Here is a 23,910-nt window from a genome sequence, read left to right on the forward strand (position 1 = left end):
TAAGCAGTATCGATAAAAATAGTAGTACTGGAACATGTGACGTGATTCTTCACGGACTGATGAGGGCTGCATAATAACCCTACAGACATTCCAGTTGGACATCAAACGGGAGGAGAAGAAGAAGGCAGCAGCAAGTGCAGGTGTAGCAACAGGTCCAACACCACCAAGTCGAAAAAAAACATGCCATGACTGGTGTATAGAGATAGTTTGCTTTTGCAGCAGATCAGCAGGGACAAGTGATACACAACCAAAAGCCAGTATGCAAACAGTGCCACCAAGCATTTTAAATTAAAGGAGGAAACATCTCAAACCTGACAGAAATGACAGTACGCTATGCCAGTAATGTAGAGTATTATGAGGGCTGGATATATTCAGCCTTGCTAACAATTTGCCCCAGTGGTCAGACGTGGTACTGCAATACACATTTTCTTGTGGCACTTGGAACCATTTTTCATGCTGCTACAGACACATCTGCAAAACTGTTGAAGGCAGCCCTTCCTCCTAGATGTTATATACACAACCATTAATGTTGTTTAATTATTTTTATGTGAAAAAAAAGTAATCTGGTTTAGTGACTATTGTATTTTCTTTACCAAGTCCAGTGAAGTCATTAGATTTGATTGAAGACTCACTCAATGTAGAGACAGCTTGCTTGCTACGGGTTTTTTTTAATTTATTTTAAGAGTGAACCTGCCCAGTTACAGTTGGATCCTAGTCATTTCCTAGTATCTAGTTATGTAGTATCTAGTAAAACTGAATGTCTTCATGACTTCTAATGCATTTTTAGAGTTACCTTCAATCTACACATTCGCTCTGATATTTATTAGTCTGGTAAATAGAGAAATTTTAACTGCAAAAGTGTATTGTGTTGAATTGTAGTTCCCAGCTGGAACTGAATGAATGGATTACCTCTTAATAGATGCCAGGGGAAAACTGCACAGCTGTTAATATTGAAGAGAAGGTTGTGTTTCTGTGTATGTGTATCTATGGTGGTGTGAATTCAGAAAGTGAGACCAAATGTACTGTGGATTAAGAACCAACTTCTTGCCAAGGTGTTTTTTTTTCTTCTTTTTTTTTTTAACTAATCTGGTTGTTGTTTTAGTTAGGACAGTACACTCATTTACAAAGAGAGAGTTTCCTGTCAGAACCCAGAAATGCTTTGCAGTAGTCTGGGGAAGTTAGCAGCAGGGAGGAGAGACTTTATTAGAACTTGAAAAATGTACATTCCCTCCTTGGGCAGTGTCTTATCTATCACAGAGAAGGAGAGACGATACAATTTTGTACATACTGCTGTTTTGCTAATTGTGCAGGGCAAGGGATTTACTTTAAAACTCAAGGCTAATGATGCTGTATCAGTGATCACCCAGGTGCAATTTCAACCCTGCAATAAATCCGCTATGAAGATAGTTTCACTAGCTCCACTTTTCATTTAGAATGGCTCATAATTCTGTCAGCTTTTATAGATAGTATGATATTTTTTGAATTTGTTCAAGGCTTATGCTGCAGGTGTAGCTGACCATATTGATCCACCATTAAACCGAGGTTAGGGTTGCGGCTTCCGTGATTACTGGTAAAATTCACAACACACACACAGCATTTCATTCTACGCTGTATTTGACTTGTGTTCATGTTTCATTACAGTTTCTGCATAGTTGTCAATGTATTGATTCAGGATCACATTGAAAAATAAGTCACAGCTTAACAGTGGCCTTGAGATCTTCTCCATGTTATTTCCCAATCTTGTATTTTTGACTGATCGTGAAATCTGTTAGTCTTTCCAGCCGCCAGACAGGCTCTCCTCTGGCAAATCACATAACTTGATGATTGAGCAGTGAAAATTATGGGATGGAAAATTCAGATTTTTTTTTCAGGGAATGTAAAATAACATGTTACATGTGTGCTCTCAGGCTTCCCAATCCTTTGCCCTTATACAGGCTACATTTTGACAGGGACAGCAGTAAAAAAACATATTTTAGCCACTTTAAAAAATGCCAACCTAAACCACCACCACCACCACCAGCGACATCTATTGGTTAAAACGCTTTGTCTACCACCAGCCTTGGGTTGACAAACCCCAGTTGGAATGGCTATCGGGCATACTGGGACAAATCCCAGCGGGCAGCCGCCTTGGTCAAAAAAAATCCATAAAGGTTTTACCAGTGCTGTCAGTCTCTTCCCCGGCGCTCTCTGTGTGCCTGTCATTGAGTGTGTTCCAGGACGGGGCTCCTGGTGATCCAGGTCTGGAACAGGACTGACAGGTTAATAGCTACATTGAATGTCCACCCAAGGGCAACATCATAATTTCTGTGCATTTACATTTCATTTACAAGCACAGAGCATGTCTGTACCTTGGTCTTTCATATTGTGTCAATTTGAAGAATTGAGTAATAAGGATTGTTGATCGTCACCTGGTACTTATGTTCCTATTGAACATGAATATACTATTGCACTGCTAATGAACCATGCTACCAAAGAAGAAACAGGAACACTTTGTTAGCAAAACAGTCTTTTATTAGAAATATCTTGTATAAAAATGAACATGCTCTACACATTTTTTCTATAGATAATTCATAAATATCCAGGCACTGTAATTCTTTTTTTAATCTTTTTTTTTTTTTTTTTTTTTTTAAATAATTCAGTACATAAAGCAGACATGATCAATCCATTTTAATAACATACATTAACTTGCCATTTAATTTCAGTCAGCACTTACATATTCTATTTTGTAACACAGACGAAGTGTTTTAGAAAAATAAAAAGGGGGGGTTGTGGCAAAAAAGCAGTAAATTATCATATTCACTAACACAAACAATCCCACAAACAATACTCTGTCAAATGATGAGAAAACAACATTTGCGGCAACACCTTAGACTTTTGTTGAAGCTGAGAGAATCATTGATTTGACCAAAAATATTAGTTATTTATAATCCTCTGCAGTAGTTTTCCTTCTTGACATTACACCTTTCTCTTTAAGTGTTCACATGACTTTTTATGGGTTTTGACATGCAACATACAGGTTTTTGCATTGCTGAGGATAACATTTAATGAGACAAATTCCAGAGTTACTGTTTATGACAAATACTTCAGAGACTGGAGACAGAAATGAAGATTGCACACACAATTGCAAATTGTACATTGACTCCTTTTCTTCTTCCCACAAAAAAACACCATGAATAATCCATGGAAAGAATGGCAGGGGTAATTTAATGGGTATGAGGCACAGAATGAAGGCACTGGCCCTTATTTATCAAGCAGGTCTACATCCTCCAATTTCATCTAAAAATGAAAGGTGGTCAGTATTGTAAAAATTGATTAATGTTAGACAGACTAAGAAGTGATTTTCATCTCAGTAGAAGTTTAAAGCTGCATTAAATGATTTTTAAAAAATGATTATTTATTTATTTATTTTTACCAGTAAGGGGCAGAAATAAACAGAATCCAAACCTGAGATGCCACTGGCTCATCAACATGTTAGCAAACAACTGCCTACTTGGACAACATCGATATCCTATTGTTGTCATCCCTCTGAGCACCTCACAAATCTAGGTCTAATATTCACTGACCTTTGAGCTCCGTTTTGCTGTCTACCAACTCTTGTGAAAAAATATGTGGAAATTTAACTTGCTAGGTGCTAAATCAGTCACTGGTTTACTGCTTGTCTTTGCTGTTTTCTGCGAAGGTGGGGTGCAGTCATCGTTGAGTGTGTTTGCTGAAAACGAAAGAAATTAAAAGTGTCTGTACTTTTATATCAGGCCAGGTCTCTACAGTGTGTCTCTGAGTGAAAAGCAGTGTGTGAATATGAACAATTACTCAGAACTCAGGGTCACTCACATCATTGCGCCAGTGTGAGTGACTCTGAGCCGATTCTTAACTGGTTCTAAATTTGTGATGAACGGGAGCATTTTATTGGTTCTTGACGAGGCCAGAGAGAGAGAGAGAGAGCTTAGCAGATTGCAAGATATGGTTTTGATGTTTACAGTGCATGCAGTGTCTTTTCTCTTTCTCTGCTCTGCTCTCTCTGCAGTGTTTGACCAAGGGCTCAGCTCCTCTACACACACATACACAGCAGACAGCAGAGCAGAGAGCCCATGGAAGAAAACATGACATTGTCAAAGCTCAGTGAACACAACATTCAGGTAGACGCATCTCAATTTTAGCTGGTGTCAATTGTCGCTTTCACTGGTTAAAATGAAACTACAGGTCAAATCTGTTGTTGCTAACAAGCGTGAACTCCATGTCAACCTTGATATTGGATACGACTGGAAAAAGTGCTTTTAAACAACAACCCTATTTTCAGAATCCTGAAGTTAATTAATAGACTCTATGCTTTTTTAAAAGGGATGCATTCATAAAGCACAATGCAGTCTGATCCTTTGTTAGGTCCCAAGTACATATGACTTTTTTGTTTCAAAATTCTTTATTAATATCTTGCCCCTCTGTCTTATGCATATTGTGTGTTTTAATGTTTAAAAAAAGAGTTGCATCTTTAAAAGTTAAACTGTGCCACTACATTTTTTTCTGTGCGTCTTAATTTTTTCATATAGGAGTGCCAGTGCCCCTAAAGTTGTAAGCATAGAGCCCTGCATGGCGTTGTTGATAGCCTTAACACTCTACCATACAGCCTGTGTGTTGGATAAGAAAACAAAGCAATGAGCTAAATGGGGCTAAAAGCTAAGAAAATATCCACACTATGATTGACCTTGTTACTTAATGCAGGTTTAGTGTAATAAAGTTTGCTTAGGTTTAATGAGGTGGCTGTTTTATGTATAGTATGTATTTGTGAAAATCTGCAATTAGGCAATTAGCAAAATCCCTTCCCCTAGGACTATGCAGACTACTTAAACGTAACATAACACTGAGTCTGTTGAAAGGTAAAACATTCCTAAGGAGGAAATGCCATGTGCTGTATGCCATCCACATAATTATCTTTCTGAACATTTTGGCTCTTTGATGGAACATAACTTATCCAAAAGGATCTTCATGTTGATTAGCTACATGAGCTTAATTTTGCACCCAGAACACAAATGAAACTGTCATCAATCATTTCTACTGCAGCCTCAAAATTCATGTTGCAGAAGAGGAAAAAAAATCTGTGAAAAGGTGCATCCACCACAAATAACAGGGGGCGTCCCCATATGATACTGTCAATTGCAATCTATCATATTCTATACCTTTAAAATAATACATCTGGTATGACAACAGACTGGTGTGTTGTGTTATTCCTTCAAAAACCAAGCATTTCATCAACCACTGTACCTACTGACAGAATATACTGTAATGAGGTTTATTATCTCGAAACACAGAAACGCACAAATACAGGAAACACAGGGTAATACGGAAACAACTTTGGGTAATTATGTTATTGTCAAGAACTGCACCTTCAATGTTGGGTGGAATGGAAGCTAAACAAATACAGAAACTTCAATCCAACTGCTTGACTTTGAGAAGGCTTTAACAAGAGCATGATAAATAAGGGCCAATAAATCTGGGATGTTTAAAGTATGCATCGTCAAGTCTGGCTGATATTTATGGAGTGTGGTGTAAACCATAAAGGTTTGGCTCCTTTTGTGTATAAATTACTCTTTATTCAGCAGAGGGTAACCCAGTGGGTAATGGTCCAAAAGGACGTCTCCACTGTGAATGACGACCATGACAAATGTTGCATTCCATAGACGTTGACAACACAGCACAGTACACATGATGCTCCCACAAGCATGCTCTGGGACTGTACACTAGGTTTGCCAAGATGATGGCGTCATCATCATTATTATGAAACATTTATTAAAAAATCTGGGATGACCCACTGCTTTATTTTCAGGTGTTTCAGGTATGGTTAGTTCATGTAGGAATACTGAATGTACTGTAGTAAGGCATGTACAGTTTGAAGAGTACTGCAGCTTTCAACTCCAATAATACCAGTAACCAAAAATAATTACTATATTTTTATGCTGTTTCATCTTGTCCACTGTATTTGACTAGAGCAAAAACAGAACACTTTTCTCCCTGTTTTTGTTGAAATGAGACAAACGAAACAGCCTCAGAGAGAACTGAAATTGTGTGCTATACACTTCAGAAGGAAAACATACTGTAGGCTCCAGGTGGTTTGCTCAGCCTGCATCTGGACACGTCACTGGTCAACGCCCACTTGTCTCAGAAAGGGTGGCAAGAGGAAAATTAACTGTCCAATCTCTCTGACATCTTCCAACTCCCTCCTGCAAATCTAATAATTTCTCATAAATTTGGCATTCAAGCCTTTACCTGATTCTCTAAAAAAAAAAATATGACATCCTTTCTCTTTATGGAGTGACAGATTCCCATCTTTCCACCCCAGTCCTCTCTGCTGTAGCAGCTTTGAAGTCCTCCAGTATTTCCCCAGTATTCCCCAGAATCAGGTGATTTCTCCTCAGGCAGTTCCTTGCTCTGCTTCCACGGGTCGTCTCTGTCTTAGATGGCATGGTTACTGTAGCTTATGTATGTCTGCTTGGAGGCCAGCACTGTAAGGGGAGGTGTAGGAGAAAGTGAGAAAGGGTTAAAAATGCAGATACTGTAATCTTTCGGAGCACATGTTGGACTCCAAATTGGGATGGGAAGCTCTATTTATGGATGACTTCATCAAACAGGTGCAGGTGGAACCAAATATAATAGCAGGATGTTATAATGTAAAAACTTTATTTACAGGAAGGACACCTCCACTATCGTTGTATTGCATTGAAACTGAAATGTGTCATTTGTGAAACTGAGGACATAAAGGATGTGACTGAGATTCAGAATAAACTGTTAGTGATGTAAAACAAACAAACACACTAGGGCTTCAACTAATAATTATTTTCCTCATCAATTAGTCTGTTTAAATCTGTCAAATATAAAAAAAAAAAAATCGCAATTTCTCCCTAAAACCTGAAACTGAAAGATATTCAATTTATAATAATATAAGAAATATTTATCCCCAAGTGATCAGTTCTCTCAATATGTGCCCATTTATTTTCTGCCGATTGACTAATCAATTAATCATTTCATCTCTAAAACGGATTTTACACAAATTCATAGTATTTGAAAAAATAAAATAAAAAATACTGTTGAATGTTGCAAATGAATCACTGATTGCTATAGCACATTGTAACACTGATATTTTAACAATGTACCATCAATGCAATATCTGCGAAGACACTGATGCAGATTGATCTAGAATCACCGGTTATGGTCAAAGCAGTTTAAGTACCTGCTATTACAGTATTCATGAAATCAGGGAAAACTCTGTCACAATGTTTTCCTCACAGCTCTTTGTCATTGTATAAAATAATTCACTATAGAGGCACCAAGCAGATCACAACATTGGTATAAAATGCATTACTAATCATTCAAATGCAAGTCTGTTACCACATGCAAAGACCTGAGATTTCTCTGTGCACCAAGCAAAGCATGCAACAGTCAGCGTGTTACAGTTTTGATTTGTAAAGTGTATTCAGTGTAAAGTGCTATTAAGACAATATGTGATCTGACTTGGCACTATAAGTGTTATCATCAATGTTTGATATTGGTGCGTTTTAATGTGTCATGAAATTTACATCAGCTGTGAATAAAACACATGAGACAGATGACCGGAGGGCAGAACACAGAGACCATAACAAGCCCAAACTGCTGGTCAAACGGGACTGTCACACCATACAGTACCAGTGTGTATGCGTGCCATCATGCTCGTGTGCACACGCATGTCTGTGTGCAAGTGTCAGCGTGTACCTGTTTGTCACTTTTTAAATAAAACTGTCCTCAGCGAGCATGCTCAGTGGAGGTAATCACACTACCAATCTGCCAATCTGCCCACAGCAGCCTTGGCTGATTGAATATGTCAGAGGGGATGAATCCAATCAGAAGACAGCTGAAAGCCAGAGTCAAGGCAAAAGTGCTGTAGAGAGAGATGTGTAATGGTAAACGTTTCTGTATATTTGTCGGGGCCTCGTTGGGTGTGAGAGTGGGGGCGGTATTCTCGGCATTTCATCCAAAGCATCTCTTCCAAGAGAAGCATTGATAAATGAACCTTATTTGAATATTTATGTGCTGCGAGGCCAAGATAAAGAATAGATGGTCCAGAAAGAATTGGAGCTGGCAGACCCATCTGTCTTTTCCTGTTCACTCTTATTGTTGTCGTTGTCCCATTACCACATATTCCTTCTTTTGTCAACAGGGAAACAAATTACAGGGGACACATGGCTATCGCTTGTCTCCTGCACTCAGGCAGAGTGGTGTCATCTTCCCACATTAACAGGCTTTACCATGCTGATTGGCCATTTTACAGCAACACACACCAATATTGTCTATCCAAGTTAATGTCTGTTGGTCATGGGTGGATTTGTGAGGGCGTGATTACTGCCTTGTGTCATTCGGGGTGCTGTATTTTAGCCAGGGGCAGCCGGGATGCTTTGTGCATAGTTTTGGCAGGCATGGGGGTTGTGGTGAACATTAGCAGAAATTAACTGGAAAAAAGTGATCAGATACTAAAAGGGGAAAATCATTATCTAATCTGGTTACCTGAGAGTCTAAAGTCCCTCACAAGGCTCCCCTCCCTCAACACAGTCTGACACATAAGCACAAAGAGCATTTGTTAGATTCACAGTTCAAACCAGAGGGTGAGAGTCAGCACCTATAAATCAGCTCTATAATAGGATAAGATAGAACAACTCCATTCTCACGTCAAAAAAAAAAAGGGCATACATGCAAGTGTGAGTGCAGGCTTTTTAGTCCTAATACACATCATTCAGTACTCTTCAGCGTGTCAGTATAAAATCGGGACCTTCAGTAATCAGAACATGTGGGGTTGCTTGATTGGATTTAAGCCTGCCACCACACAGGGATTGCCTACACTTTATCTGGCATACTTTATCTTTGTGATTGAAATATCCTCTTTTCCAACACTGAGCTACCCGTCTCTTTTGTCCCTTTCATAATCAGAATAGTGTGGGCACCCTGTCACACCTCCTGATTCATAAATCCAGTGTGGTGAGTGTTACTGAGAATTGAACTGTTTCTCTCTCCCATGTATTCAAAATGCTAGGTTATCCTGGTGAAACAGGAAAATTGCTTCCTGCCTTTTTTGAAACACATTTTTTTTTTGTACTTCCAGTGTGGAATATAACAGTATTTAAAATATTATTAAATCCTGCCTAATCTAAGAATAATATATTATGTATATTATATTAATCAACTGAAGGCAATTGTCAGCAATTTGGCCTTCCACTGGTCAGTTAAATCCTTTGAACAGGGAACTAAGAAGGCCCCAATCCAATGCTAGCTAAAGGCTAATGTGAAATCAGTTCTAATTGCTCCTACAATTCTGTTTATTTCATTGGCTCCTCTCCATATATACCAGTACGTTAGCTGGCACTAAAACAACACCCTAATTTCTTATATACTTATGTTATGCTTGCTAATTTCCCAGATTGTTGAAGTGCAAAATAATAATGCCATCAATTATGTTGTCACCTAAAAGGAGTTAATTATTTTCAAGTAGACGTGTATTCTAAACTGCTATAATTTTTCACAGAAACAGCTCATTGCATCAGCATATAAATCAGCTCCTGATTCAGGTGTTTTTTTCACTTTTCCTGTCTCTTTATTGCTTTATCAGGCGTGATACCTACCTTGTGTTTCGAGACTTTCACAGAGTTCAGACTTGGCCTCTCCATTGGGCCTCAGGCCACCTTTGGGGTTGAACTTGTTGGACATTGTGGCTGCAGTGACCACAGCCTTCAGGCTGCGCTTGCGCTTGGGTACATTCTGCTCTGGATGGAAGAGAACCACGTAAACCTTAGGCATGTAGAGCATTCCCAGAGAGACAGAAGCACTGAGGCTTACGGAGATGGTCAGGGTTGTGGTCTGGATATACATCTGTATTACGGAAGAGACAGTGGGAGACAAAACAGAATAATTTGTTGAGGCTGCACTTGGTGATGGGCAGTAATGTTCCAGTTTTAGAATCTCAGATTAAGCTAAGCACACAGTAGAGAAGGTTGCGCTTGCACAGCTTGAATTTAGTCCATGAAGGAAAATCTATTTCATATGTAAGAGGCAATTTTCTATTAAAGCTACAGAAAGAAGAATGTTTCTGGGGCATGTGATGACCTAGGAAGTCTTTCATGTAGGACTCACACTGCAGTCATAAGTGTATAGTAGAGGATGACATTTTCATGTAAATTACAGCGTCTTATGTAGAGGCACTTAAGTTTGCAAAACACACAGTATCCCATAATCATCACATAATAACGTGGCATACAGTATCCTTTATTCATAGTCTTTTAATTTCATGTGCTGGGTTCATCACTCCTGAGCTCTACTTTCATTGCTGTTTGTTAATTTATGATATACAACTAATAGTACTTCTCTAATGGGGGTCTATGTCATCTGCTTTTAGAGGTTTTTACCCTGAGGCTTTAGCCAACAGCCAGCAGCTTGTGGTGACGTTTACAGATGAGTACACTTGCACACTTGTCTGTGGCTAGCTATAGCTTGCCAAAGATCCGATGATTATCCACAATGCACATGTGCAAACGTCCAAAAATGCTGCTGCCCTCGCTGCTTGGCAGACCCCGGCACTTGTCAATGAAACCACACCCACTAAAAATGACAGACAAACAGTTGATAGTCAACCTAGCTTCCAGAGACAATAGCCTGCTGCCGCAACAAGAGAGATATGGCTTCAACTTTAATGTTGTTCTAATTGGTTTATTTTTTAATTTATAACTTTAGCTGGTCAAACACTGCTTGCCTCACTTGTCCTGATGGCACACCACTGACGACAGCATAAGGATTGTGTACTCTCTGAAGCCAGTGACAGCTGCAACTCACAGCTGGGTAGCACATATATAGCTACAGGCAACAACAATGGAGCAGAGAGAGACATCCTACAGCATATTAAAAGTGCCTGCCAGTGATTTTTCATTTATGATAATCATCCCAGTGCTCATACACAGTCCGTCTCTGATTTGTCGATGTAGGGAATGTGGTGAGTCAGCACAGAGGCTGTAAAACTATAATAGTTAGACTATAGTTGATGCTGACAGATTCTTTGATTCTGGCATAGACCAAATGCAGAAAACAGAGATGTTTTCTTCACTTTTAACGTTGTAGTTTCATAAGCAAACAATTAAAACCCATCAAAGGAATTTAAGATTTGTTACACAGGGATCTTATTCCATCTTTTCAAAGTCTTCCAGTGTCAAAAACCTTATTTAGAAAAAAGAAGGAGAAGAGAACAACAGATTATGCTTCTTGGATGAAAATTGCTGCTCTGAAGTTGATGAACACAAGGCGAAGAGTGTACAGTGGAAACACAGCTGGCAGACATCCTTCAAAGAGATTTGCCTGAGGATTTGTCTGACATTACATTCTCAGACATCACAAATGACTTAGTCGTTTGGCATGGGAATAACCTGCAGGGTCCTTGCCAAGGTCCATGCCAGCATGTCAGCAGTTATAGATGTTTCCCCAACATGAGGTTAGGCAATATGTTGTTTGTATGTGAACTTACAACATTTATCTCCTCATTTCAAGATGCTTACAGATTTTTTATAAACCTTTTCAGCACCATGAAAGTCTAAGCTTGTAGGTAAATGTCAGTTAGTATTACTACTACTCACAAGATAAGAGTAATATTTCAAATAACAAGGCATAATAAGGCATTTGTGCAGCTTCACTTTTGCTATGTAAGTGTTTTGGTGGTCATTCAGTCAGTATAAGTGAGAAAGCAAAGATGTACCAAATAAAATAAACAGCATGACCTGCCATACAGTGACTATGATGGCGATGTAATAAAAAACAAAAACTATAGAGCAACGTTACACAAATTAAGCCCCCTAAAGCCATGACAGTTAAGAAAAAAGATGTCAGTTTAAAATGGAAGTGATAGGACATTGTATTCTATCATACTGCAAGCAGCACATGAGCATTCACTGGTGATAGAGGGGGATAGAGGGGGAGTGTTGTAATCTCCTGAGAAGATTACATGTGGCCTGGGGTGAGTTCGGAACAATATTGCTACCCCTCAGGAGTACAGAGAGGAGTCACTCTGTGAGGGGAGCCAAGACCCTTGTCCACTTCCATCGGCCCTGGTGACATAAATTTTCCCTGACACGCTGATATGATTGCCAATCTGCTCCATCTGCACAGCGAGGGAACAGGGCTGGGGACAGAAACCTCAGTGGGCAGAACCATTATGAAGTTTCTTTGAAGCAGGATTGCTCCTTTTTGTCATTAGGCATCAAATCTCTTGTCCAGACAGCTGCCAGAGCTATCCCTACCTACACGCAAAGCATGCAAACAGAAAACACTTCCACAGTCCTTTCAAGTCCTCATGCCCAAATATTTTGGCTAAAGGTTTTTTTGAACATAGAAAAAAATCCATTAAATAACTTGTAAAATAATTCATTGTCTATACTTCCTGTTGGCCTTTTTCACAGAGGTGTAAATAATATAATTAATGAATTCTATGGGGCTGCTTTGGTTTCAGCCTCCTGGTATTGTGCATGCTGGTTCACTGTCTTTGCTTACTGGGACACTTGAATAGAATTGAGCCATTATTAATGTTAGTAATTAGTAGCACGTGCTTTTCCTACTGTGACAAGTCAGAATACTGTATGTGGTGTCAAAAAGGCCTATAGACCTTTCTCATAGCAAATATTTGTGCATGTCGTTGCAGGAAAAGCAATGATGTAATGGAAAATATTATATATGACTTTGTTCAATCCAGGGTGCTGGTATTTTGCGTACTGGCTGAATCACATAGTTCACTGGGAACCTCAACAAAACTGAGACATTAAATAAATTTGTATGACCTGTGCTTTTCCTGCAGTTATAAATCCAAATTTCTGCTGTGATTAATGCCTGTTAAATCTAATTTGATTCCAAACATACAGTGACTGTCTTTGGAACACAATTTAAAGGGCCAGAATTTAATAAGCCATAGAATATCATGTTTTAAATGATTAATAAATGGGGTATTGAATAAAGAGTATTTCAATAAAACGTACACATTTCATGGATAGTCACATTCAATATTAATTTAATTAATATTTAAAGTAATTGAATTAATCTGGTGTGTATATAAGACTGTACTTAAAGAATAGGATATATTCCATCTGGGGAAATAAAAGTAGATTGCCTTTCCGAAAGATGGAAAATAAAACTAAGTTTAGATGGCCTTATACAGTCCTAATACACTGTGTTTCTTGTAATAGTATAGTTGGTGATGTCCTTTTACAGGGAGACTGTCTAAAGATTTTTAATCCATTGTAGTAAATTTATTTGGGCTTCATTGTTTGTGATAACAACATAACAAGTCTACAAACTGTCTAAATGCCAATTGGATCTAATTGGAACCCTGTTAGTTTGACTGACTTCCCCTTTCAATTATTTATCCACCTGCTCTTCAGTAGCACAAATACAAGTGAAGAATTTAGATTATTTCTATCTTGTCTGCCTGTCTTATCCCTGGCTGTTTACACGCATTACCCATTGATCACACTGGGAAAAGTTACGTGAATGACTTTAAGTTAAGTGAGTGTCCCTGTGAATTGATAAACCAGTTGACAGGAAATTATTTTATAAAAACATTTTCTCCCCATGGTGTCCTGCCAACAGCTTCTATAGTCCACCGGTAACAAAGTACAGTAAAGAACAAGTCAAGTCACTGGTTGGGCAGTCTAATGCTACCTGTTGATATATGTTGATAACAGAATTTGAACGCATTTATGAAAAACACATCTGGCAAAGAGGACCAACTGGATTCTGAATTCTGCTACAAGGCAATTTCAAATGTATGTTTGTGTTATTACATGTAGAGTTTAAGCTGTTGTGCTGTACATAGATCAAAGGGAACTTAAAAACATGATGAAGGCCTCGGTGTTTTGTTATCCATTTCTCTCTAAAGTGAGTACTCTGGAAGAATTAAGATCTCCAAACATTTGTGGGCAACTGGTAATGTTCTTAATATTACTCCTTTACAACAACTATATATTTTTTTAAAACTGCAGAGAACAAAAAGTGTGTCCCTTCCTCAAAGGGCACATCCCACATTGCTTTTGTCAAGTAAATATTTTCTATGCTATAACAGGTGTTGAGGCATTCGGCTCGACGATGACTTTACTAGTGCCAAATGTCAATGCACACTTATCCACTACCTTGCTTTTTAACACAAACTCTTTTATGTTGCAATCTAAAGTCTGTCATATTTGTTATCGTGCAGTGTACATCTGTGTTGAGCAACCTCAAAATTAGCAACGTTAGAGGTAATTTGTGATTCATTTTCGAACTGACAAGAAAGACAGTAATTTTATGCCACTTCACAAACATGCGTTATCTATTTCTGTGTGCATGAATGTGCAGTGATTGACTACTTGGTATTACCACTCGGTGAAGCTGAATCACACAGAAACACAATTAAAGAAAACATCCAAACATGAGGTGAATCAATTACCCTCACAAGTTGACTCTAAAAGCCTTGTAATCCCCACAGTGCATAAAGCCCATCATCTCATGATGAACAGTGGCAGCATCCACAAATACAACAGGCTGATGCTATATAACAAAAATAATTTAAGTGGCCATTTTCTTCACAATGAGCTGCACAGGATATATAAAAGGACTCTAAATGGAGAACTGACTTCCAACACGCACAAGTGAATTTAATTGACTAGCTGCCATTGTGCTCTTTATAAATACAGTGCAGTTGGTGAGAGCTTAGTGTGTGCCTTGGCTTCCGAGCATAGATCTAAAACATTAGATTGTAAGAATGGGGCAAACTTAGATGGTTATTTTATATATCCACCACATTTCAGATTGAATATTTACCTTTTCCGCTGATTGTGAGGTCCCAAAGAAGATGGGGATGAAGGCAAGCCATACAATGCAGGTGGTGTACATGGTGAATCCGATGGGCTTGGCCTCGTTGAATGTCTCAGGAACCCCTCTGGTCTTGATGGCATAAACTGTGCAGGTGACCATCAGCAGCATGCTATAACCCAGCAGACAGATGAGGGACAGGTCTGATATATCGCATTTCAGAACGCCACGGGCCATTTCAGGATTGGCTGTACGCTGGTCCTCATAGTCAATGATGGCTTGTGATGGGTCGACGCCAAACCAGATGCACACTCCAAGAAGCTGCATTGATATCAGGCTGAATGTGATGACTAACTGTGACGCCGGGGAGATGAATCGAGGGGCACTGACCGACATCTTGCCCTGCTCAAAAATCCTGTAGATCCGATTTGTCTTGGTAAGTAGTGCTGCATAGCTTATACTCATACCCAGGCCCAGGAAAATCCGTCGCAGTGAGCATATGACCACATCAGGGGTGGAGATCATGAGGAATGTTGTAGCATAACACAGGAAAATACCTGTCAGCAGCACGTAGCTCAGTTCTCGACCTGATGCCTTAACGATGGGTGTGTCATTGTAGCGTATAAAGGTGGAAACCACAAACAGTGTTGCCATGATGCCCAGGACAGCGATGAGAACAGGGATTACTGCCCATGGGGAGCTCCACTCCAGCTTGACAATGGGAATGGGAACGCAGCCAGTGTGGTTGTCATTAGGCCGCAAATCAAAGCGGCACATCTTGCAGGTGTAAGTGTCTGCCTGATACTGGTAGCCATCACAATTCTCACAGTGCCAACAACATGGGATTCCCTTCACTGTCTTCTTGCGCTGGCCAGGACGGCAGGGTTGGCTGCAAATAGAGGAGGGGACTTCTTGTGTTCCGCCAGGCCACTGCATCTCATTGATCTGGAGGGAAAAGGATGAGAAAGGAGAAGAGTCTGTCTATCAGTTTATTCCACTTCCCCATTTTAACACTAGTTTACTCATACTTGCGTACACCCTGAAACCCAAACAAGGTAAATAATGTGCAGTTACTTAGTATTAATGCATTTGGACAAGTTCATAATGACAATTAAAAAGCAATTTCAAACTAGGATTAAACTAACCTTTAAAGGTCAGTAAAGCAAAAACATTAACAGAGTTTGATACATATTGTTTCACTAGATACATATTGAACAACACACTACATAATGCATAAGGACACAGCTCCGTTAACACGTGGTAGATTAGTTTATACAGACAGAAGTGCGGGCATAATGGAATGAACAGACTATAAATGGGATATTCACCACATGAGAGTGGCAGTTTGTTACTTTTTATCAAGACTTTGTGTAAATTGCTTTGTAATCGCTTTCAAGGAATGCTGCACGAACTTGAGGAACAATAACTAAGTAGTCCTGCTTCGTGCCACTGCAGTCTCAACATAGTGCAATGCAGTAGCATGTGCCTGTGCTGTTGCATGGACCTTTTATTTATTTTTATTACAATGCAGTTTGCTTAAGGCCTTATTAAGTGAACTAGGGTGCGGAAAGGGATGGGGAGTATTCAATTATTCAAATAAACATCTGGCTGGTTGAGATGATTGGTTTTGTGTCTAAAAAATCTCCATGTGGCATTCTTAATTTTTCTTGGAGGTCACTGCCAGTCAGGTGAAGCTGATAAATCGATCTTTGTGCAGCAGTAACTCAGGACCTTATGTCTACAATAAACTAATACTATGCCTACAGTGTGTGTGTGTGTGTGTGTGTGTGTGTGTGTGTGTGTGTGTGTGTGTTTGTGTTAACAAAACAATAACACCTGGGGCTCATGGATAAATTATGCATAACAGCAAAAATAAGGCACACATATGGCTCCTCACAAAGTTTGGCAGTTAAAACAAAGTATTTTTGATGTGAACATATGTAACACTGCAGATTTTATGCTCCATGCATATGTGTATGCTGAAGAGCAAACTGGTAAGACTATTAATGATGGCAAATGTCAAAATAAGGTTAATGTAGAAAGATGCCCTTGTCTTTTTACCTCATTGTAGACCCACTCATATGAGCATAATTGTCAGTGGAAATGTTAGCTAAAGCATTTGTCAGCCTGCATGTTTATGAATTTTAAAGCCAACCAGAAAGAGGATGATTTATTAATAATATTATCCCGTCGACTGTTGCCCTATGAAACCCGACATAAGCAAGATGCATTCTGTATAATCTTTGATAACAGTGATAAGTTATGAGAAGGTGAATAAATGAAGTGACAATATTAGAGTTGCTGTAAATGTCACAAATAATGGTTACAAGTTAAGAGGCTGCTCTGGCACTGTTGGAGGAAAATAAATTCAAATGAGAATGTATATTTTGAGATCATGTTAGCTTTTGTCCTAATTGATGACAGGCACGTTTCATTGCAGCTTTTTCTTGTAAATAATTGTGACAAAACTTCCCTCCTACAATTCCTTCATTCAGTACCTTTCTGCAGGACTGATGGTCAGAACAGTCTTTGCAGTTGGTGAAGCTGCCGATTGTAGTTTTATTGTCATGTTCTTTTTGTATTTTCTTGTCGAGACTAAATGCTCAACAGTAATGATATGCTAAACAGCCAAATATGGGGTGTCTGATGATACATCACTTTGGCTGATGGTCAAAGTCTAATGTAAATATTGAGCCACCACAAAAATCTGTCACTTACTACTGTCACTCACTAATATTCAAAATATTCGTACGTCTAAGTGGAGTTGATCTGTCCAGTGGCCGATGATCTTGTACTCTGTCATGTTATTTGCGATCTGATATTGGTAGATTTCATATCGACCAGGAGCATCTCCATTCACATTGAAGACCACCGGTGTGCCAGCAATTCCTGAGGATAAAAAAAGAAAAAAGGTTAAAAATGGTTGTGGTTGTTATTTTACAGGGCAGATTGTAACTTGCAGAACACTAGTGCTGGACAATACAGTAAAAACTCAAGCTCTTGTTCTCATAATTCCCTGAGACGAAATGAGGCTGCAAGGGGACTTCAAGCCAATGCTGTTACAGTGATAATGATGGGAGCAAAATAGATGTTGACAGCCATGTTTTCCTGGTCCTTTGAGGAGGGCCAGGGATGCTGTCTGTTCATGTTCCCATATCATTTCACACTCCTTCATTCTGCTTATTGCCCCATTACTTGTTATCCACAAGGTCCCCACTCAGAGTGCTAATGAATGACAGCACTGATATTGATTACCACTTTGAGGTCTCTCTCATCCCTCTACTTCCTGTTTCTGTCTGTTTCTGAGCCAACCTACAAACCCCTCTCCAGCCTCCCAACCTGTTATAAAATTGTGGTGTGAGAGAACGAGGATTCGCAGATTTTGTGATGAGAACCCACCACTGAGGGTCTTAGAGGAGAGGATCATTAATAGCGTTACCATCTCTATTTGCTCCTACCAAATTTGCTTTCCCTCCTTCGATGCAATCCCCCAATACTCAGCAATTCTGAAGCATGTTGAAATAGGGGCGTGGAAAGTCCAAAAACAAAAAATGGCATTAGTTCACTTCCAGCTGAAGTGTGTTTTGGATTGCCTGCAAAATAGTACACTAGATGCTAGAGCTGCCTTTTTCTGCAACAGAATGAGGATAGGCATCATGCCCAGACACTTGATTCAAAGTTGTTCATGTTCCACAAATATTGATCTCTATATCTCCTCTATCAAAAGAATAAAAATAATTATTTATGTGAGTGTTTTGTTCTCTTTAATAGGTCACAGTATTGATTGTTGATTGTTCTTTGAACCTGTGAGTCAGAGTTGGAAACCTGTTTGTCAGACTTTGAGACCAGATTTATTTTTCCCCCTCTGAAAATTAGTGTGTGTCAGAGGTTTGATTAAAACCCATAGGATTTAATTGCATTAGCACCATCCTGCTGCATTATCTAGAGGGCATGTCTAAGACAACAACAGGCAGTCATGTAATTATGATGATTTTCTTGCCCGTCTCAGCAATACACGGAATTGAGTGGGATGTATTTTCCTACTAATTTGATTGCTTTAATCGATTAGTTTCACCTCTTAACTTGCAGAAAGGCATTGCAGTTTTCATGCACAGCCAGCAAATATTAACAAACTGCTTGTTTAATAACCGTGTAAAATTTTTGAGGAAACACTGCACCAAGATGTAAGCCATGCAATATAAGAAAAACCATCGAATGAAAATGAAATGGTCACAGTGAAATTGTCTTAATTTGACTCTAAATGTGCTAAACTGGACTCATAACCGTGTGGGAAAGAGACTCCATGTTAACGCTTTGAGAGCTGAATGAACTGTACTGATGAGAGAAGATGAGTGCAGGACAGTATGTAGGCACTGTATTATTAATTACATTCAGCTTCAAATCCAATTTAAAATATACAAACATGATTAACATTTACTCATTGTAGTTGTGACAGTGGCAGTGAAACAGAGCTGTTTTGAGTCCCTGAAATTCATATCAGTTTAAATCTTCCCAGTAGTAAATGCAAGTTGCTGCTCATTGAAATTCCAAACCTGCTTATGTTTTTAATTTTTTTATTTTAAGGCCCGTTTATTGATGATTGACACTCATTTAAAGCTGTACTCTGTTTCTCTTAAGAACTGACAACATATTCAAACAAAACAGTAATTTTTAGGATGCCACGGCTGCAGTAATACGAGAATGACCCTTCCACTCCCTTAAAAGCCATTAGCCAAAGCCAGGAGAAATCTAATGCGTTTACAAATGTTGAATAAAAACTGATCAACATAAGATACAGATTTTGCTGCTGAACTTAAAAAGTGTGGAGGTGGCTTCAGTGAACTCAATTCCTTTGAGGGCATTTGTTAATAACCAAACAAAACGAGTTAAAGAAAACAGCATTATCCTCTTTCTTTATAAATGTAAAGCATTAATTTGAAATACCAAGTTTCCGAGATGTCAGACACTGTAATTTATTTCTACTCTAAATAGAGGCCAAGCCTTACATGGTTATTAGTCATTCAATTGGGCAGAGTTAATGCAGCCAATGCTGGGGTTGATTATCTTTTCAGAGTTCCTTCTTGTATGACGCCGACCTCAGAAATAGTTTAGTTTTTCAAACTGTACTCTATCCTCATGATTGGCTATTTTGCTTAATATGTCTAGTTCACAGTCCATTATTAACCAGTATTTACTCTCTTTAATTTGAGATCATTCAATAGTTTGCATTGGTCTGAGCAGTAGACTGTTCTTTTCTTATATAAAGAAAAGTGGCTCCACAAATCCACATTAAAATCTTTTTTCACACTGCTTAATTACTATTAGTAATGTTTTTGCAGATCAGTCTATCATATAGTGGCATACGATCCTGTGAGTCCTTCCACACATTACATCCACATTAAATTAGTAATCAAACCTCATGAACACAGGCAGCTTAAAATGACTAAATTGAAACGCTGATATTACAGCCAACCTTTAATCACAACAAGTTTAACACTGCTCTGGTATCTGCTTTATGTGTAGCAAGGTTACCTCGTAAAACAAAATGCACTCAGGAAAAACATAGACTTAAGCACCGCTGAGTGTGTACTATTTCGGAATGTAACCAGCTGCGTTTTCCCTCAGCATCACTGGGATTTCAATCTTAATGCCATACATCGATAAGCAGCAACTTCATCTACAATATCCGTAGTGCTTGGGTTTCCTCTTTCCTTTAGTCAGCGTGGATGACTATAGACAATTCCCAGAATACATCGGGATCATGTAGAGTTTCCTGCTGTTTTCCTACAAACCTTTTAAATTCTCCATCCCTTTGAGCCAAGAGTCTCTTAAAAGCAAGGTGGTATTCCAGTAATGTGTAGCATTGATTTTCTGGCCATCCTGTTGTAGCCCCAATGGCTTCAGTGCTGACAAGCCTTCCAGTAAAATAACACCATGAATAAAGGAATGCATAAAGAATTTAAATTTAATTCTATAAAACAAACCTGTTATACACTATTTCAGATTAAAGCTTTACTCTGTTGCTGGGAGAATTGATTCATCTTGTAAACAAATGTGACTTCAAAATACAACTCCAAACAATTTCTTTTTCTTTTTTTATCTTCCACAAATGAGGGCTGACCTGCTTACATAATAATATGCACACTCAGGAACAGGTAAACAATGTTTTGACTTTGAAGATAGGGCCTACAGTAAAACACAGCAGAGCGCTGCAGAGTTTGCTTTCAATATCCATTAGGCATGAAAAGCAACTGCTGCAAACCTAAGTGTCAAGTTAACCTTTATTATTCCCAGCAATAAAGGTTATGTTGACTACATGACAAAAAAAATATGTTAATCCATACTTAACTTATAGTATTATTTTCAGTGTTTTCTTTTGTAAATACCTTACCATTACATACTTAAGGATCTTTTTGCCCTTTTGTCTTTTTTTCCTCATTTACCAACAAAATTGATCTCTGTTGCTGCCAGCCCCTACTGTCACCCTGCGGGGGCTGTGCTACCATGTGCCTTCCAATAAGTCCTCCAAACTAGGCGAAAAAATGTTTGTTTGTCAGCATCTTCCAAACTTGCACATACAAGGTTTCCTGATCTGACACCATATCAACATGATGATGATCTGCCATTGCTATTGTTCAGGTTTTAGCCCTTAACTTGTCATCCTCTTCTAAGTTTAGAATCAGGCTTAATTTTTGCTAGATTGGTTGTTGTTAGTCAGTCAGCCAGTCTTGAAGAAAAACTTTGCTATGATACAAAACTGAACTACGCTACACATCTTCCAGGCATATGGCTCCATATTTTTCTTGTTTTTTCCATCTTGCTTTCTTTTCATGGTATTGGAATTGTCAGTAGACAGAACCAATCGGGAGTTCTGTGCGATATTCAGTGCGAGCAGCCACGTCTTGGCTGCTATATTGATCTGTACAGTGTAAACGTCAAAGCCACATGTTCAGGTGAATAAGATGTTTAGTGTGGGTTAACACAATGTACAAATTAAAAAAACTAACATATAGTGTTTACTCAGTGTTAGGTTAATGTAGTAAAACTACTTAGTTCATGTTAGGGAGGTTTGTTGTGTTTTAAAATAACTACTTGGTTGAGGTCAGGAAAATACTGTGTTAAAAGGAAGCAGTGTTGGCTGTCAGTAGGCAATTTGAGCCAATAGCAAAAGCCATAATGTTTCCTGTGAGGAAAGTCTCTAGAGTTACTAACTCCTTGATTTCTCTGACAATAACAGTGTTCATCGGGAGAGTCAACATGAAATTTATACTCTTCCCCCAAAAAGTTAGGGTTAGTCGCTGATCCAATCAGTAGCAGTTGATAGTGTGGAACATAATCTCTTGCTTTCCACTGCCAAACACTTCCAGTTGTGTGCCTTGGACCAAATTGCAGGCATTGATGCTGGCAAGTCGAGATTGTTGTAAATGAGGGCAACCTCAACAAACTTCTTGAGTATGAATAAAAGTCGGAATGAAATAAATTGAATTCTAGATTCTGCAGCAGTGGACAAGTGTTTTTTTTTTTTTTTCTTTTCTTTTATGAAGTTCCTTTGTTTTTCTCATTTATTGTAAATGATTCCACCACGTACTTACTGTGGCTTGACTGCCCCTGAACCAGGGATCCCACTCTGTAATTGTCATCGAATAAATGTGTCCCTTACTGTATAATCATCTGAGGGTGGAGCTGGTTTGAGACTGTGTCAGAGCGCTCTTTGTTGCATTCTGCTTGATTGCATGAACACCCTGACCCTCTACCCCTCTGATGTACAATTATCTAAAGTTGTTATAACTACTAATGCTGACCTAAGTTAGACCCCAGTCTGCAAACATTTTCATTATGTCTTGTCAAGTCAGCGGGTTAATTTCGTGCGAACGCTATTTTCATGCCCTCCCTATATATATGCATCTTTTTTTGTACATGTAAGCCTATAATTAATTTTCAAAGTTTCAAAGTGCATCTTACTTGTTGCTACAGTTTATGAAAGTGTTACTTTTGTATAATCATGTTCATCAGGTTTTTATAATGTAAATTAAAACCTAACTTTCAACATCCTTACTATATATCAGTTTGTACACTGTTGCTAAATATTTTATCATGTTCATCAACACTTGTCATCATTTACTATGATTTCCAAAAGCAGTTTTTCTTTTTAATTTCATCATTGTGACACAATAGCAGTTTATCCAGATGACATACGAGGTTGTCTGCTAGGCCTCAGTGAAACCTGAACTTCTGGGTTCTGTTCCAGACATAAGAAAACCTCATTCAAAAGTACACTGACATATTTGTAATAATGCATATAACCAGAATATTCAGCCCTGAAATATAATACTCATTAGGTGTGGTTTGCTTCAGATAAGGACGTCCATTTTTGTCATTTTTTAAAATAAAAATGATTGTCAATATTTTACTTTATAGTGGTGTTTAATGAACGCCATTTCCCATAAGCCCAAGACCAGTGCGTATTAAACATCATGCCTTGACAAAATAGGTGAGTCCATGGGCAAATTGAGGGGCTGTAGCACTGCATGAAGTTACAGAAGCTAGTTGAGGCTAAACAGGAAGTGACATCAGAACTTTCTCTCTATTACATTTTAGACTTATAAAATGCAAGCGTCAAAGCTACGTGACCTGTGTTGTGAGTACATACTAATGACTGTATATAAAGATAGATGGGGGGTGTGACGTCATGATTGACAGCTGTGATTGACATCGCAGTTGAGTCATGAAGGTGGTCGGGCAGGATCTCAATACCAGTGGTTCAGCCGTGTTCACTACTGCACAGACTCTGACTTCAAATGACATCACTAGTGCTAGGTGCTAGCACCCATGGGTGGGGATATTTTGGCTTCATTTTATGGCAGTGGCAGGAAGTGGAGATGCATCGCCCATCTTTACATACAGCCATTGGTGAATACAGTAAGTGTATTTAACTCGTATCTATTTCTGGACAAAGATGAAAACTGCATATTACATTTGTCAGTAACACTAAAAACATAGAACTTAAGTTTACATTGGACAACCACTGCAAAACTGCTGCCTGTTTTTGCCTTCGTCTTGTCCCCCTCACCCCCACCCCCC

At 38.8% G+C, this 23,910-nt stretch overlaps 1 protein-coding gene across 1 annotated transcript in view; it reads right to left on the reverse strand.

The window, feature by feature from the left end:
- Window positions 1-2,528: 2,528 nt before the first annotated feature.
- The window catches only part of grm4 (glutamate receptor, metabotropic 4), a 175,871-nt gene continuing 154,489 nt past the window's right edge, over window positions 2,529-23,910 (reverse strand). Inside the window, exons 8-11 of the mRNA XM_023406264.2 lie at window positions 17,582-17,718; window positions 14,839-15,774; window positions 9,636-9,882; window positions 2,529-6,494 (exon numbers count right to left, since the gene is read on the reverse strand). Coding sequence (XP_023262032.1) covers window positions 6,445-6,494; window positions 9,636-9,882; window positions 14,839-15,774; window positions 17,582-17,718 — 1,370 coding nt within the window. The 3' untranslated portion in view covers window positions 2,529-6,444. The remainder of the gene's footprint in view (window positions 6,495-9,635; window positions 9,883-14,838; window positions 15,775-17,581; window positions 17,719-23,910) is intronic.

This window comes from Seriola lalandi, unplaced genomic scaffold (assembly GCF_002814215.2).
Source record: "Seriola lalandi dorsalis isolate HSWRI2012SDOR001 ecotype SW California unplaced genomic scaffold, Sedor1 jcf7180002054297, whole genome shotgun sequence".
Lineage (NCBI taxonomy): Eukaryota > Metazoa > Chordata > Actinopteri > Carangiformes > Carangidae > Seriola > Seriola lalandi.